The 15972-nt window shown below is 39.6% G+C and overlaps 1 protein-coding gene across 1 annotated transcript; it reads right to left on the bottom strand.

The window, feature by feature from the left end:
* Nucleotides 1–412: 412 nt before the first annotated feature.
* On the bottom strand, nucleotides 413–13867 carry LOC121389017 (gigaxonin-like). The gene is made up of 6 exons (XM_041520611.1): nucleotides 13665–13867; nucleotides 8083–8246; nucleotides 5851–6037; nucleotides 3895–4254; nucleotides 2295–2431; nucleotides 413–1697 (listed from the first exon to the last, which is right to left on the bottom strand). The coding sequence occupies exons 1-6, from the start codon at nucleotides 13865–13867 to the stop codon at nucleotides 844–846; spliced, it is 1905 nt and encodes a 634-aa protein (XP_041376545.1). The 3' UTR covers nucleotides 413–843.
* Nucleotides 13868–15972: the final 2105 nt, after the last annotated feature.

Genomic DNA, 15972 nt, shown 5'->3' on the forward strand with positions numbered 1-15972 from the left:
ATCAAACAGCCGAGATGCTTTTATTATTTTATTTTTAAAAACAAAGTACACATAGAAAAGGATATTTACAAGGTGGGCAGGGCATTAAAGGCATATTGTCACAGACCACCGACCTATTTAATGGTCTAACAAAGTATTACCTGAACAAAAATAATTTGATTTGTCCCTAAATGTACTTTATTCAACCATCTTCATAATCACCATACTCCATTTATTAAGGACATTTTGTAAAAATAATTGAATTATGGCAATCGTCCATAATTCAAAAACTAAAATTGCCAAGAGGGTTGATATGGATTTCACTCCATCATGATTCAGTTAAGGTGATGTGATAGCTAGATTTGGTTTCCAACAATTAATGTAATTTTTATTTATTATCCATTTTTAGAGAAATAAGGTCCTTAAATCCGTGACAGTATGCCTTTAATCCGTGACAGTATGCCTTTAATCCGTGACAGTATGCCTTTAAAGTGTGATTAGTCTGGAAATATATACTAGTATATATATATATATATATTTTATCTTCTTTTTTTTAACTGTAGTTAAAGTATTGCTCTGTTTTCTACATCGTATAATTTCAGGATCTTTTGTATGCACTTTCTCATAGACAGGACCACATACCATGACCTGTGATGTACCACGCATGATGCACTGGTTGGAACAGGCAAAAATACCCCCAAGTCCATCAATGACAACCAGTTGGGTGATTCATCACATCTCAGGTGAGCACTCTTCCCCCGAGTTACATTCCAACCCATATAACATGGTTAAGAGGCAGTTGAAGTAATAACACACACACACATGCAATGCATGTGTCCCCACACACTAAACCACTTTCCCCCATCATGTTTGCTTAATATCTCTAAAATACAGCTGTCCTTGATCCCACTGAATCTTGCTAAGAGTAGCATTTGGCATCAGCAGCATGGCCACCTGGTACGACCACTGATTGGTCGGCTGTGTTGCCATGACACACCGCCATTTTCTTGTCTGTCTGTTGTAGGCCCTGACACAGTGACTGCCGTTACCGACATCGAGGTTGCCGACGACCAGAACTTCATCCTGGCAGGCGACCGCCCCTTCCACGTACGAGTTATCCTGCATGGTGCACAGAGCCTGGGCTCCGTTTGGGGTGGTCAGCGAAACCCAGCAGTCCACCTCTGGCGTGTAGACCTCCGTCCCGCAGAACTTGAAACTGCTGTCCGAGTGCATCATGCCGGGACACTCTATCTTCCTGTATCCGCCGACGACGAAGATGTCCCCATCGGCGGCCACCGCGCGCGCGTCGCAGCGCCGCTCTCGCATGGGACACACGGACACCCATGTCTCGGTCTTCGTGTTGAAACACTCGACGGCCTCGTAGAACTTGGTGCTCGTGTGCCCCGCGATCACATAGATCTTCTTGTTGAGGCTCGCGTAGCTCGACCACAGCCGCTTGATGGGCACGTCGGGAAGGGTGCGCCACCTGTTGGTGAAGATGTTGTACACCTCCATCGTCGTCAGCGGTTGCGACGACAAATCACTGCTGCCGCCGATGGCGTAGATGTTGTCGTCAATGGTAACCAGACCGAATCTGGACCTCGAGTGTTCCATTGGGGCAATGGGTGACCAGGTGTTCTGTAGGGGATCGTATTTCTCCCCGTTCTTGAGAATCTGATGGTTTCCGTCAATTCCACCAACAGCATACAGAAATCCTTCTGAGAAAGAAAATAGAAAAAAAACGAAGAAAAAATGAAAATGGGTAGCATGTACATATTTCAGACACTGTGATTATGGCTCTCCAAGACCCCCCCCCCCCCCCCCACCCCACCCCGCCACCTCCCAACAAACAAACAAAATCACACAAAAGGAGTTTGAAACTAAAGCTATACAGGCCTGCTTGTTTAACAAAGTCTTATCTCAAGCACATGGTTGGAAATCACTGACCATAGTTTCCCAGTTAATACTTGTACTTTTCTGGCTTCAATAAAATACATTTTGAGCTACAACAAAGACAATCCCATCTCATCGTTATTTTAAGCCAGTAATGAGTTTGGATTTTTCATAGCATATTGAGTCCACCTGTCATACATGTAAGTTCCACTGCACATTATATCAAAAACAATATAAAGTACTCCAGAATGTACTCTAAGTCTAAAGCTAACACTAACCCTAATGTTTAAAATCGACAAATAATCTGAACCCAGTATTTCGACAGTAATAAACTTACATTGCCTGTAGAATATTTTATCCCCAGAACATATCCTTGCTTACCGATTGACTGTGGTAAATGTTTTACATACATGTGTACACACCTGCTTCAGTGAAACCATGTCCAGTGCGAGGAACCTGCATGGGAGACATCTCCATCCACGTGTCGGTAGCGCTTTCGTGGAACCTCCGGTACTTGGCAAAGCGGACACAAGCTCTGATGTCGGCACTCTCTAGAGGACTGCAACAGCACGAAGAAAGGAAAGGAAATAGGAAACGTTTTATTTAACAACACACTCAACACATTTTATTTACAGTTATATGGTGTTGGACATATGGTTAAGGACCACACAGATATTGAGAGAGGAAACCCGCTGTCACCACTTCTTTTCAATTAGCAGTGAGGGACCATCCCACAGATAGGATAGTACATACCATGGCCTTTATTACACCAGTTGTGGAGCACTGGCTGGAAAGGAAAGGAGTCAAAAGAGTCACAGAACATTTCAGTCAGCAGCAATTTGGATAGGAAATGAATCTCGATTATTAAACCGTAGCTGCAATTTCTAAACTATAGTTATTTCAGTACTTGGTCTTGATAGAACTTTTCTTTTGCTTCCACTAGATGTTTCCTAATGCAGCAAGGGATCTTTTATAAGCACTTTCCCGCAAGCTAAAAAAGGACAAAGCACGGTCTTTAAGCAGTGGTGGTGCACTGGTTGAAATGAGAAAAAACATAATCACTTGAATGGATCCACGGTGGTTCGATCCTGCAATGCACGCACCTCAAACGAAATGAATCTGTTTAAATGCAGCTTTAATGTCTAAATTACAGCTATTTCAATACTTGGTCTCAATAGATGAATCCTGCGCCACTACAGAGGCTAGTTTTACATGGAAGAAAAAAATAAACAAGGCTATATGTATGCTTAAAACATGGGATTGTCCTTTTAAGTGTCGTTCACAATTTTTGCTATCCCTTACTCTTATAAAAGCTGACTTTAGCTACTAAAAACCCTTACCCTCATAAAAGCTGACTTTAGCTGCTAAAAACCCTTACCCTCATAAAAGCTGACTTTAGCTACTAAAAACCCTTACCCTCATAAAAGCTGACTTTAGCTGCTAAAAACCCTTACCCTCATAAAAGCTGACTTTAGCTGCTAAAAACCCTTACCCTCATAAAAGCTGACTTTAGCTACTAAAAACCCTTACCCTCATAAAAGCTGACTTTAGCTGCTAAAAACCCTTACCCTCATAAAAGCTGACTTTAGCTGCTAAAAATATTGATTGTATAAGGAATATTCAATTTAACATCAAGTAAATCAAATTTGTAAGACTAACAAAAAATCTCAGTGTTACTATGAAGAAAGTTAATTATATAATACATAAACAAATAATAATAATAAAAATAACAAGAGAGAAAAAGAGACAGGTAAGTTACTAAGATCTTTATGGCAAAGAAGGAACAGGTTTTTTTAGGGGGAATGTAAACTTATTTATTAGTGATATGATACCTATTTTAAAATAAAAGCTGAAATTCTTTTTTTTAAAGCTGAAATCACTCTACAATTGTTTAGCATTTCCAATCAAATCCAGTCCATTTTGTGAAAATTATTTAAGCAAAAAAAGCTGAAATCAGTTAAAAATCTGAAAAATCACATGCCTGATTTATTTATTATTTTATTTATTTCAAACAAATCTTACTCTGTAGGTTGACCCTTCCCACCACACAGAATGATTACAGGGCTTGATCCACGACACTGTGGTTCTTGAGCCGTGCGGCGTAATTGCTGAATACACTGTACAAGACTGCCTTCATCATGGAGTAGTGGGTAATCTTCCAGTAACCTAGCAACACTCTGGTCCTTCACTAGACTGGCTCGCACACATCTCATAACCGCTGGATGTAACTGGCTCTTTCTTTCAGGCAGGTCAAAGTTCACCCATCTGAGAATGGCTTCAACAATGTCTTCTTCCACTCTCACCATTATCGTGTTGCGAGTCAAAATCTCACAGACCGAGGAGAACGAGAGATTTTGGAATTCCTCTGAAAAACTTACATCTCTGGAGATAAAGAAAAATTATAAATGTAAATTACTTTGAAATAAGCAAAATACATGGAATATTTTGTCAGATGTTGTAATGAAAGTTAAAAGTTAACATTTCGTTTGCTTAACAACACCACTAGAGCACATTTATTTATTAATCATCGCTATTGGATGTCAAACATTTGGTAATTTTTACATATAGTCCTAGAGAGGAAACCTGCTACATTTTGCCCTTTCTAGCAAAGCAATCTTTTATACACACCATCCCACAGACAGGAGAGTTCATACCACTGCCTTTGATATACCAGTCGTGGTGCAAAGTCTAGAACAAGAAATAGTCCAATGGGCACCATGACAGGGATGTAATTAGAGCCAAATCATACGTTTGCTTAGAACTCCATTCCTACTTGTTAATTCACACCTCCATACTACTTGATTAAAATCATTTCAATTTTTTAACTTACACTTAATGAAACCAGGTACAGAAAAAAAAGAATGTTTTATTTAACGACGCACTCAACACATTTTATTTACGGTTATAGGATGTCAGACATATCGTTAAGGTTCACACAGATATTGAGAGAGGAAACCCAGTCGCCACTTCATGGGCTACTCTTTTCGATTAGCAGCAAAAGATCTTTTATATGCACCATCCCACAGACAGGGTAGTACAGACCACGGCTTTTGATATACCAGTCATGGTGCACTGGCTGGAACGAGAAATAGCTCAATGGGCCCACCGACGGAGATCGATCCCAGACCAAGCGCACATCGAGCAAGTGCTTTACCACTGGGCTACGTCCCACCCCAAAACCAGGTACAGAATTCATGAACTACTTTATCAGTCACCATCGCTGCAGACCTCACAATTATGTGACAATAGTGGCCTCAGAAAAGCCATCTATTTTTCAACCTACAAACATGTACACTGTACACCTAACAAGTAACAACAAAAATTCACCCACTACAACCATAAAATCATAGGCCACTAATCAGGAGAAAGAATTATGCATAATTATCTTCCCTGTTATTTACATAACATACATGTAGCTCGTGATTGAGATATAATACTTTATTATCCATATGGTTCAACATACCCGAGTTAATAATAATCATATGAAGCACACGTGTAATAACAAGTGTAATGACGTAATTTTGGGAAGTGACGTCACTTCTCCAGTCCTAGCTCAGACTCTACATTTGAAATATGACATTGTTTCGTCATCTCATTCTAGTTGTGGCTGAAACATTTTGAATTGGGTCTTGTTATTCATAAAGAAAACAACAATAATAATATGGATAATAAAGAAATTATTACACTCGCGTGTGAATCTTACCAATTTTACGAAACTCGTGTCAGGATTCATGCACGGTCCTCGCTCTCGCCCGGGCAATACAAAAATCCTGACAATTGTTTCATAAAATCAGTACGACACACAAGCTCGTATAATAATCTCTATGTAAAATATGTCTCATTGGTCCTAATTTTGCACATCCCATCTTGAACCCCTCACTTATCCGGTGCAGTCCAATTTCCAGCCGGTCATATTTTACTTCCTATATTATGCCTGTCATACTAGTGTGTTCTATTAGACAGTGACATCAATCTGACCTAAAGTGTTTGTCCAAGTAGCGAGTACTCTTGCTGTGGATCCAGGGACAGGAGTAGCGAGCGGCAAACTCACGAATCCCGATGACATTGTGAGGAGCGATGCACTCCTCCAAGTACTGACAGCACGCCAACTTGAGATCAGTGAGCAGAAACACGTCAGCTGCCTGCAGAATATCTTGAATATTTTCTACAAAAAAGAAAGAAATGCTTGCTAAAAGTCAGTCATGAAATGGCTATTGGATGTCAACCACACGGTAATACATGTACCGACATGTAGTCTTCAGAGTCAACATGTTACATTTTTCCATTAGCAGCAAGGCTAACGGATCTTTTATACGTATTTTCCCCCAGATAGGTGAGCACATACCACAGTTTTTAATATACCAGTCATGGGGCACTGCATGGTTGAGATGTGAACAACTCAAAGGGTTTGCAGAGAAGGTTGGATCATCCTACAACCCAAGAACCTATAGAAGATACAGATCATTTCATTCTCAATCTAATTAAAATTAGCTCCACTATTACATGTGGATCTAACAGCACCCGTTGGAGCTCATGCCCAGTTGACCTTTCATTCGACCAATCAAAACCTTACTTGCAAAATCATGCCAGTGATTTGAAAAGAATTTGAAAACATTCAGGATTATGCCGAGGGTATACGAAATGATTCGGGTGAATTACGAAGTATGCAGGAAACTAATTGCAATGCAAAATTTTATATCAAGACGAAAAAAAACCTGTGATGGTATAGCCATAAAATCTGTTTATATTAGTATACAATCCAGAGTTTATTACTGCACTTTTCCCCCTGTTTTTTTCAATGTTGAAATAGACCAACAAGTTCGCCTATTGCATAAATAGTCTCGCCTGATATTTTTAGAATTTGTATGCTCCCGAATAACGCTATAAAAGGCGAAGTGTAATTGGTCGATATTTAAATTGTTATTTATAGATAAAATGTCACCTGGACATGGGAGCCCATGCAATGCTGTTAGATCTACTGGTAGACCCAGTAGAGCTAATTTTAATCAGATTGATTTCATTCTCTACTGTCCACTGTACAATGAGCAAAGAAACAATTCATGTCAAACTATTTACATCTAAAGTATAAAATGGTCTTATTGGGAAATTCAGAATTTAGTGTTAAAACAAGAAAATGAAGAAATTCTCAAAAATACTTTAAAATCCATTACTGCTACTAAACGTTTTTGCTACAATTAGCACATAATTTTTAAAAGGCATCATCCAATCCAATGTAAACGTTCTGCAGTTTTCCACTCACTATGCCCGCCCCCTCCACACCTCTCTTTCTTCCTTTGTTTAAGTCTATGTACGTCTGTTTTATTTTAATACATGTATGTATCCACTTGTAAAATGTAGGAAGAGATCTTAATATAAGCTAAACCTGTTGACCAATTTCATTATGTTTTGCCAAATAAATATTGTTTAAACCAACCCAAGAAGCTTAGACAAGCATTCTACTGACCTATCAGGTACATCAGGTCTTGTCTTTTGAAAAAAACAAATTGTTGAAAACCTGGAAACATTTTGTCATAAAAAATGTATTACTAGTAAATTTGTTAATCATTTGCAAACTGTTTTGCAACTAGTATTTAATATTTTAGAATGGTAAGTAATTTCTGAATCTTGCAATTGCATAAATATATCTGCACTGTGATACTATATGTACTGGAGCCAAACTTAGAATTACAGTTTTCCATCATTTTATTACATGTATGTTTTGGAAGATCTACGCAAACACAGACACAGCACTACCAACATGTTTGTTTTTATTACCATATAATTAAATTTCCATAACATTCATTACAATATAACGTCATCCCATTGGTCCAGATGTAGCAATGGGAGTTTGTTCAAATCTTGATGAACATAAAAATTACATCGTCAGGAAACGTCATATCTGATGACGTCATTTTATATGGGCAAGTTGTCTTATTGAGCGTTATTGTTTATGGACCAAAATTAACTAAAAATATGTCTGAACTTTTAGTGTTATTATTAGCAAGTATGATTCAAATTTAATTATAAGTAAATCTGTTATTTCTTTTACAGTCATCTGGGTATGAACAAAAACAAATCATCCGCAAACTTATACACATGTATGTGAGAACGGCTTCACCGATTCACAGTTTGCGGCTGATTTTTTTTTGTTCATACCCCGATGAACGTAAAAGAAACAACACACAATCCTTAAATAATATACATACTAACCTGAACACAAAGTTGTCTCCGATGTGTAAATATAATCGAGGATACTTCGAAATGTGTCTGCCGTTATTTCATTAGTCGTCAAGTCTATACACACTTTTCTCATATTCCTTTCATTTGTATCACCCTTGTCAACTGCTTTCGAATGCTCATAAGTGAAAATACTTCTGTGAAAAAAAACAAAAACAAACAACACGTAAGACTAAGAGACAACCAGTACTGAAATAACTGAACTGAAATGTGGTGATAATTCAGGGAACATTTTGTGCAGTATCATGTGGCGACCCTAACCCTAAAAGTAACCCTAAACACTGAAAGGAAGGTACGGGTCGAACTCATGCCAATCTTGGACTACTGTATGGTGGACAGCGATTGCGAAAAAATTAAATAGGTTGGTCTCCGACTGTAAGAGTGTGTTAACAATATTTTTTTTTTTTTTATTTAACGACGCACTCAACACATTTTATTTAAGGTTATATGGCGTCAGACATATGGATAAGGACTACACAGACATTGAGAGAGGAAACCCGCTGTCGCCACTTCATGGGCTATTTTTTCAATTAGCAGCAAGGGATTTTTTATATGCACCATCCCACAGACAGCGTAGTACATACTACGGCCTTTGATATGACAGTCATTGACCACTGGCTGGAACGAGAAATAGCCCAATGGGCCCATCGATGGGGATCGATCCCAGACCGACCGTGCATCAAGCGAATGCTTTACCACTTGGCTACATCCCGACACCGAGTGTGTTAATAACTGTCCAAATGTCCATTTAGCTCTCTTACCATCAGAGTACTTGGGCTATTAAGAAATGTGCCGTGTTTATGAATGGGTCAAGTTTAATATAGTTTTCTTTGCTCATTTTAACTTTATTTTCACGAACGTGTCTGTGAATGTGACAGACATTTGTTACTTTCCGTATGCAAATTTCAACATCAGAAATCTTCATATTTATGTACTGTTGCACACAAACGACACAACCACCGAAACCAATCCCTCACCAAAACCAATCAACAGACAATAAGAACAACTGTAATATACTTACATACTACATAGGGGAACCAGACGTTTCGCCCCCACAGCCAGTTTGCCCCACTTTGTGCCAGTTCGCCCCCAGTCAGTTCGCCCCAAGTCTTACGCCAGTTCGCCCCTACCCCAAATGCATAGATATATTTAGATAAGGAAATCGAAACTGATATTTTTTAAAGAGGAAGAACAGCTATGACAGATTTAGCAAAGACAAATAAAAAAAACTAAATAAGGTAAGTATAATTGGTTTAAACACGTTCTTAAAATGAAAGGTGAAACTTAATTTCACTTACGTGGGGGAGGCGAGTTTGAGGTGGGCAGGATTTAAAATAAACCCAATCAGTAAATACGTAAGAGAAGAAGGAACGGTATTCACAAGTTATCGTGCTATACATATATATCGGCGTAATCATGGTACTTTGATGTCGGTTGAAGGTGTTTGTCGCTTTGATTCGTAATGACAACGTGGCCTCATCTTGATATTCATTGTAGCCTTTGTTCTACCTGTAATTGTTATAACAAGTTTGAAACACACACACACACCTGCGGTCAAGTGAACCGTAATAGTGCATTAATTACTATAAAACCTCTTTATGAATTAACATTAACATTTGTTATACATCTGTTTCAGATAAAGCAGAAAGCCATGGATCATGTGTTCATGCCGGCTGGTACTATTGTAGACGATACTCTTCTACAACTTGGAGATCCCGATGCTCCTGAAACAAGTCGCCCTAAACAGGAAAATCTACTGCGAATGGTCTGATGATCCAACAGATCTGGACTTTGCGGTATGTGGCAGATGAATCAATTCTCACACACTCACACTCTTCTTAATGTAATGTACAGTGTTCAAGATTAATGGTATCCCGATATCCCGGGGATACCAGAATTTAATTTTGGATACCAGACTTCAAGAACCTAGTATCCCACCGGGATACCATATAATACTAAATTATCAGATGGGATAACAGATTTTGAAATGTTAGTATCCAACTGGGATACTGCCCGAAAATTTTAATCTCGAACGCTGATGTATTGCACTATATATCATTATTTAATGTATATCCTATAGAACATATGTTACGATTTCTTTTTTACAGCTGGACAATACTTTCATTCCTGACGAGTTCCTGAAAGCCGACGTACAGATTGAAGGTCAGCGACACTTGATATTAGCAACAGATCGACAGCTGGAAATGCTTTCAGAAGCCAAAACCTGGTACTTGGATGGAACGTTCAAAGTAGTCCGACGGCCGTTCTACCAACTATTTAGAATCCATGCCTTCATCAGATCCGGGGATGTTATGAAGCAAGTGCCTTTCGCGTTCTGCATCATGTCCAGGAGGCGAAAATGCGATTACAAGAAGGTAAATTATATTCTTTTTTTTAATGTAAGTACAATATTATAATAGTATTTCATTATTTATTTCCGACTACTTGAGTATATATAATACTGTAGTTGAGGATATACTTTTTTTTATCAGATTCTGAAGAAACTGAAAAGGTGTCTTCCTGGAGATCCAAAGGTTGAGGTCATGGTTAGACTTCGAAAGCGCAGTGTGGAAGGCCTTTTCCAGCGTCTTTCCGGCTGTACAGATCCGTGGACGCGGCTTTCACTGGGCGCAGGCCGTGAACCGAAAAGTAGGAGAACTTGGACTACAGGTATAAATATTTTATCTTCGAAATGATGCATCTTTAGAATATATATATATACACATACATATTACGAAACGCCAATTTAATAAGTATGCATTTAATTTCAGGTTGCTTACAGGAATGACGATAGCATTCACAAGTTTATACGACAAGCAATGGCGCTGAATTTCCTTCCCGCGGAACACATCCACCCTGCATTCAGGAAGCTCCGCGAGAGAGTGGGTACGGCTCCAGCCCTGAATAATCTTCTCGAATACATACAAGGGACATGGCTGAACAGTGAGATATGTTTCAGCAGCCCATAAGAACTAATAACGACGTGGAGGGGTGGCACAGACGCCTGAACGTAAAGTCTGGCGATACAAAGGTAACTATTGGATTCGATGACAGTTACACAAGTTTGTCCATATATTGCTAGCTATATTATTATTATTATTATTATTATTATTGTTGTTGTTGTTTAACGACACCCCAGAACAAGGTAACATTATTGATAAAACTACTCTTTTGTAGTGGGCTCTTGTTATACACCTTTTTATTTTATTTTTTCAGCAATCACTGTACACATTGATTGAACTGCTACATACATTTTTTTTTTCTCCAGTTGACTCTCGATGAGACTAGACGTGTGTCAGTGCGCTCTCGACTTGCCCCCCCACCTGGGGGGACTGATAGCCAGCTTTGGATCCCTATTGGAGTTTCGGGTCACCTATACCGGGTCACGGGCGACCGTGTCCTTGGTATATGGAGACCCGCCTCCAAAGAAGAGGACCGGAGGAACGGGAAGAGGAAGGAGAAGGAAGAAACCCGTGCTGGGGACGGCTCAGGAGGGGACAAAGCTGGCGGCTCAACCGTCAGTGGCGGTCCCTTCTGCGTCGCCGCCCCCACCGAGTTCTCCGGAGAGGACGCGACAGCCATCGGCACCCGCATCCCCGGATCCGCCCTACTCGGAAATGGACATTGCGATGTGCCAGCCGGCCAGTAGGACACCACCAAAATGGACCTCCACTCCAAAATCGACGACTCCGGTGCAGCGGTCAACTCTAACGACCGCTCCCGTTGAGTCGTCACTAGGATTTGTTGCGGTGGCGGCACCAAAAAGGAAGGCGTCATCACCGACCACCCAACCAGCAAAGACTAAGCCGCCGCCGGAAACCGTCCCCCTACAAGAGGAAGAGAATGAGGACGAGGACGAATGGAGCCTGGCCCTGGGTGGACTGCGACATCAGCTCCACCCATACATGCAAGGGGACACCACTCAACCAACCAAACTCCGGGGAGGATACGCCAACATTGACTGGAAGCCAATGGAGGACGGCAGCAGCTACGAAATCCACCACAAGACCTTTGGAAGTACGCCGGGAGTGATCGTGACCCATCGGAGGGAGCAGATCTACAGACAGTGCGTCTTGTTTTGGAAGATAGACAACAGGTCTCTTCACAAGATGCTCAGTGCAGTCTGCGGCCCCGGTTACTCCACGGTTGTACAGGCTCTACGCCAGCGAAAAGACCAGCTGCCGTCTCTCCGAGCAACTCCAGGATCCCCGAGAAACCAACCTTAACTAGGACAGGTATCCTCCTTTTTGGGCTTAGTTGGACTTTAAACGTTTTCGATCGAGCTTCAAAATCTCTATGTTTATTTTTTTTTATAAATAGTCCAACGCAATTTACTTTGGCGCCCGTTCAATTGCTCAAATCACCTTAAAACCTTTTTGGCCGAGCAGTCAAACTTATTTTTGGGTTTAAATTCTTAGTCCGGACATGATGTTAGGTGCAGTTATTCTCCGTAGACTTTAGCTTTTTCTAGTTAGACCCGAAGGAATCGAAATTCAGCCAGTCAGAACACGGCTCATTTTCGGTGTCTACTAGTCGGTCCGCGCAGTCGCTGGACACAACTAAATTCGTATTACAAAATCTGCCCACCTCAAACTTATCCCCCACCCTTTTCTGTCCTGGACTTAGTCACTGGCAAAGGCCAGAGATTATGCCCAGGACAGACATGCTTGAAACCTTCGTGGTATATGAGCATGTAAATAAATATTGGAATGGAATGAGCTGCTACATAAGGAGGTGGTTCTCTTGCCACTACAAGCAAGGATGGTTTCTGAGGGGAAACTAAAACGCAGAATAAGAAAGGTGGGAAACAGTTTGGAGGGGAAATTACTCCAGCTTTGGGATGACTATGAGCAGGAGATCATGTCGGCCAGTCGTCTTCTCAAGGAATGTGCAAAACTCAATGGATTATGAAAACAATATCTGTGATGAACTTCAAAAATGTTCTCTCCCCTTTGTGCTGTTAATGTAGTGCTCAATATGTTTAACGTAATTTTTATGTCAAGTAATGACGTCATTGTTGTCTCCTATTCAGTGCCTCCACATCTGTATTGCTTGTAATAAATATTATATTTGAAGTTAGTGCTGAAAGGAAAGAAAGGTGCAATTATTTTAATAAAGAACATTTATTTATATTGATATTATTGCGTTATGTTTTTTTTTACCTATAGTCTGTTCCGCCCCCTCATAAAAATGTGGTTAAACTTAAAAACAAAAGTAAAAGTGTTTTGAAAAATATACCACTTCAACAGGTGTTGTTTTGGCTGGAAACGATATGGGGGCGAACTGGCACATCGTGGGGCCGAACTGACAGATTATTCGGGGGCAAACTGACTGGGGGAGAACTGGCTGGGGGCCGAAACGTCATGGATCCCTACATAGTATAGCTGACATGATTTTTCAAAATAAATCAATGGCAGAGATTTTTAATTGGTTCCCTTTCTTTTTTTTCTTTTTTTCTTCTTAATTTTGCTAACCTAAAAAGCAAACTGACATGGACCAGTGACAACCTATTATCAAATGACAGTGAACAAAACACAAAATAATTCAAAACCTACCGAAAATATTCGCTTGCAGCGGATAAGATATTCTTCTGAACAAGAATTTCCTCTCCATCAATAATGACAACAGCATCACACAAATGTTCACAGCTTCTTGTGTCATTAAGAACTCGTAGTAATTTCTTTGCATGCAGTTCACATGAAAGTTTCCAAGGTTTTTCAGTTTTGTTTGCCACAGAAATATTTTGCTGTGACGCCATTCGTCTGCTTTTGGTGTATTTTCCACTCTTTTAGACTGTAGACCACACCAGAAGTGGGAAAGGGAAATAGAATAAAACTGATTTTCGTCGATTATGTCTTTCATATTAACTGACAAGTAAATATTTAGTAAATATCTATTTAATGATACTCTACCTAATTTAACATTTACCCTTAAACAAACTTTTAATTTAAAACTGCAAGTTAACTGAGTATTTTTAATTGTAGCATAAAATATTAATAATGATCAGCATATTTACTGAATATAAATTCAATATAAGTACATTAGAAATTTACACAATCTTGCAACCACTTAAAGATGTTATATCATATAGTTATATGTAAGCATGTTTGTGATAAAGATTCTCCAATAAAAATGTATTTTCTACTAGTAGATAAAATTTATTGTTAGAATTATTTATGGGCATATTGTTGAAGGTGTAGTCTTTAAATTTTAAAGCAAAATTTAATTTGCAACTTGGAGATAGCACCTTTAATGCATGTATATAGCACCTTTAATACTGGTATAATAGATCACACTCTCAGAATGGTTCTTGACAGATTTGCTCAAAAGTTACTTAGAAATGTCTACAAATATTTTGTTTTGGAGAGGGGCGGACGTAGCCCAGTGGTAAAGCGCTCGCTCAATGCGCGGTCGGTTTAGGATCGATCCCCGTTGGTGGCCCAATTTGGCTATTTCTCGTTCCAGCCAGTGCACCACGACTGGTATATCAAAGGCCGTGGTATGTACTACCCTGTCTGTGGGATGGTGCATATAAAAGTTCCCTTGCTGCTAATCGAAAAGAGTAGCCCATGAAGTGGCGACAGCTGGTTTCCTCTCAATATCTGTGTGGTCCTTAACCATATGTTTGACGCCATATAACCGTAAATAAAATGTGTTGAGTGCGTCGTTAAATAAAACATTTGTTTCTTTCTTGTTTTGGAGAGGGATAGGGGTAAACCGTCATCAGAGAAGGTCCCTCACATATTGCAACAGCAATGAAATTAACATGTCGAGCAATTTTTTTTATGTAGTCTGTTCCAATAAAGGGCACAAATCACCTGTTTTACTAACATTTCTTTTAATTCCAAGAGTAAACACCACCTTGTACATCAATGAGAGCCTAAACAAGTAAATGCTAAATTAAGTAGTGTATAATTAAATAGATATTTACAAAATATTAACTTGTCAGTTTTATATGAAAGACATAAACGACACTACTTATAGTATAGTTCGTCCCACCGGGAACGCATTTTTTCATACTATGAAATTTACTACAAGCTATTTATTTCTGAGCCGATTGCTTTCTAAATTGGACACAAAAAAACTTTTAATTTTCTTTTTACGTTAAACCAAACTGAAATTATTTACCCCAAAAAAATTATGTAAGAGGATGGGACGGACTATAGATAATAATATGCGTACCCTAGCGCGCGTTGGATGAACTCGTGTGTGCGTACTCTAACCGTCTTTGAGAACAATGAATACGCACACGCGCACGCACACACACACACACACACACACACACACACACACACACACACACGAACCATTGGCACGCTTCCCTCCTGTGTTGCTCGTTTGTTTCCATCGTAGGCTATGTTTGTTGAGTTCTTAAAATTTGTAACTCACGTTTCCTCCATAAGCGTACGAGACAGGGGGCAGGGGGCAACTGCCCTCCCTAGTTGTGAGCAAAACCTCAAATTCGGTCAAAAAATAGAAAGAAATTCGAGCAAAATGTGCAAACCTAACTGAGATCTTTTTAACACGTATTTCCATCATTCTACCCTTAAAATTAGTTGTAATCCATGTAAAATGCATAGTGATTCTTCTGCAACCCTATATGGCTATTTGGTAGTAATGTCGAATAAATTAATGTTGTTATGCAGTTTGGGCATTTTCATTTAATTCGGGCAAAAACAAAAGCCTGTCCCCTACAAAAATGGGAGCCCGTACGCCTATGCTTTCATCACTAGCAGATAAAAACTGCAACGAAACCTTCAGAATCTCAGGTGAGTTGTAATATACTCACGTACGTGTGTTGTTTTGCTAAGGGTTCGCATGACGAATTTGCACGTGGAAAAAATGTGAATATATGAGTAGGCC

The sequence above is a fragment of the Gigantopelta aegis genome, chromosome 14 (genome assembly GCF_016097555.1).
Source record: "Gigantopelta aegis isolate Gae_Host chromosome 14, Gae_host_genome, whole genome shotgun sequence".
Taxonomy (NCBI): domain Eukaryota; kingdom Metazoa; phylum Mollusca; class Gastropoda; order Neomphalida; family Peltospiridae; genus Gigantopelta; species Gigantopelta aegis.

Excerpts from the sequence above, each read along its gene's own strand:
- LOC121389017 (XM_041520611.1), bottom strand. The coding sequence starts at position 13,867 with ATGGCGTCACAGCAAAATATTTCTGTGGCAAACAAAACTGAAAAACCT. Across the intron at positions 4,255-5,850 it reads TACTTGGACAAACACTTTAG|AGATGTAAGTTTTTCAGAGG; the intron begins GTCAGATTGATG and ends CTTTATCTCCAG. Across the intron at positions 1,698-2,294 it reads ACATGGTTTCACTGAAGCAG|AAGGATTTCTGTATGCTGTT; the intron begins GTGTGTACACAT and ends TTTCTTTCTCAG.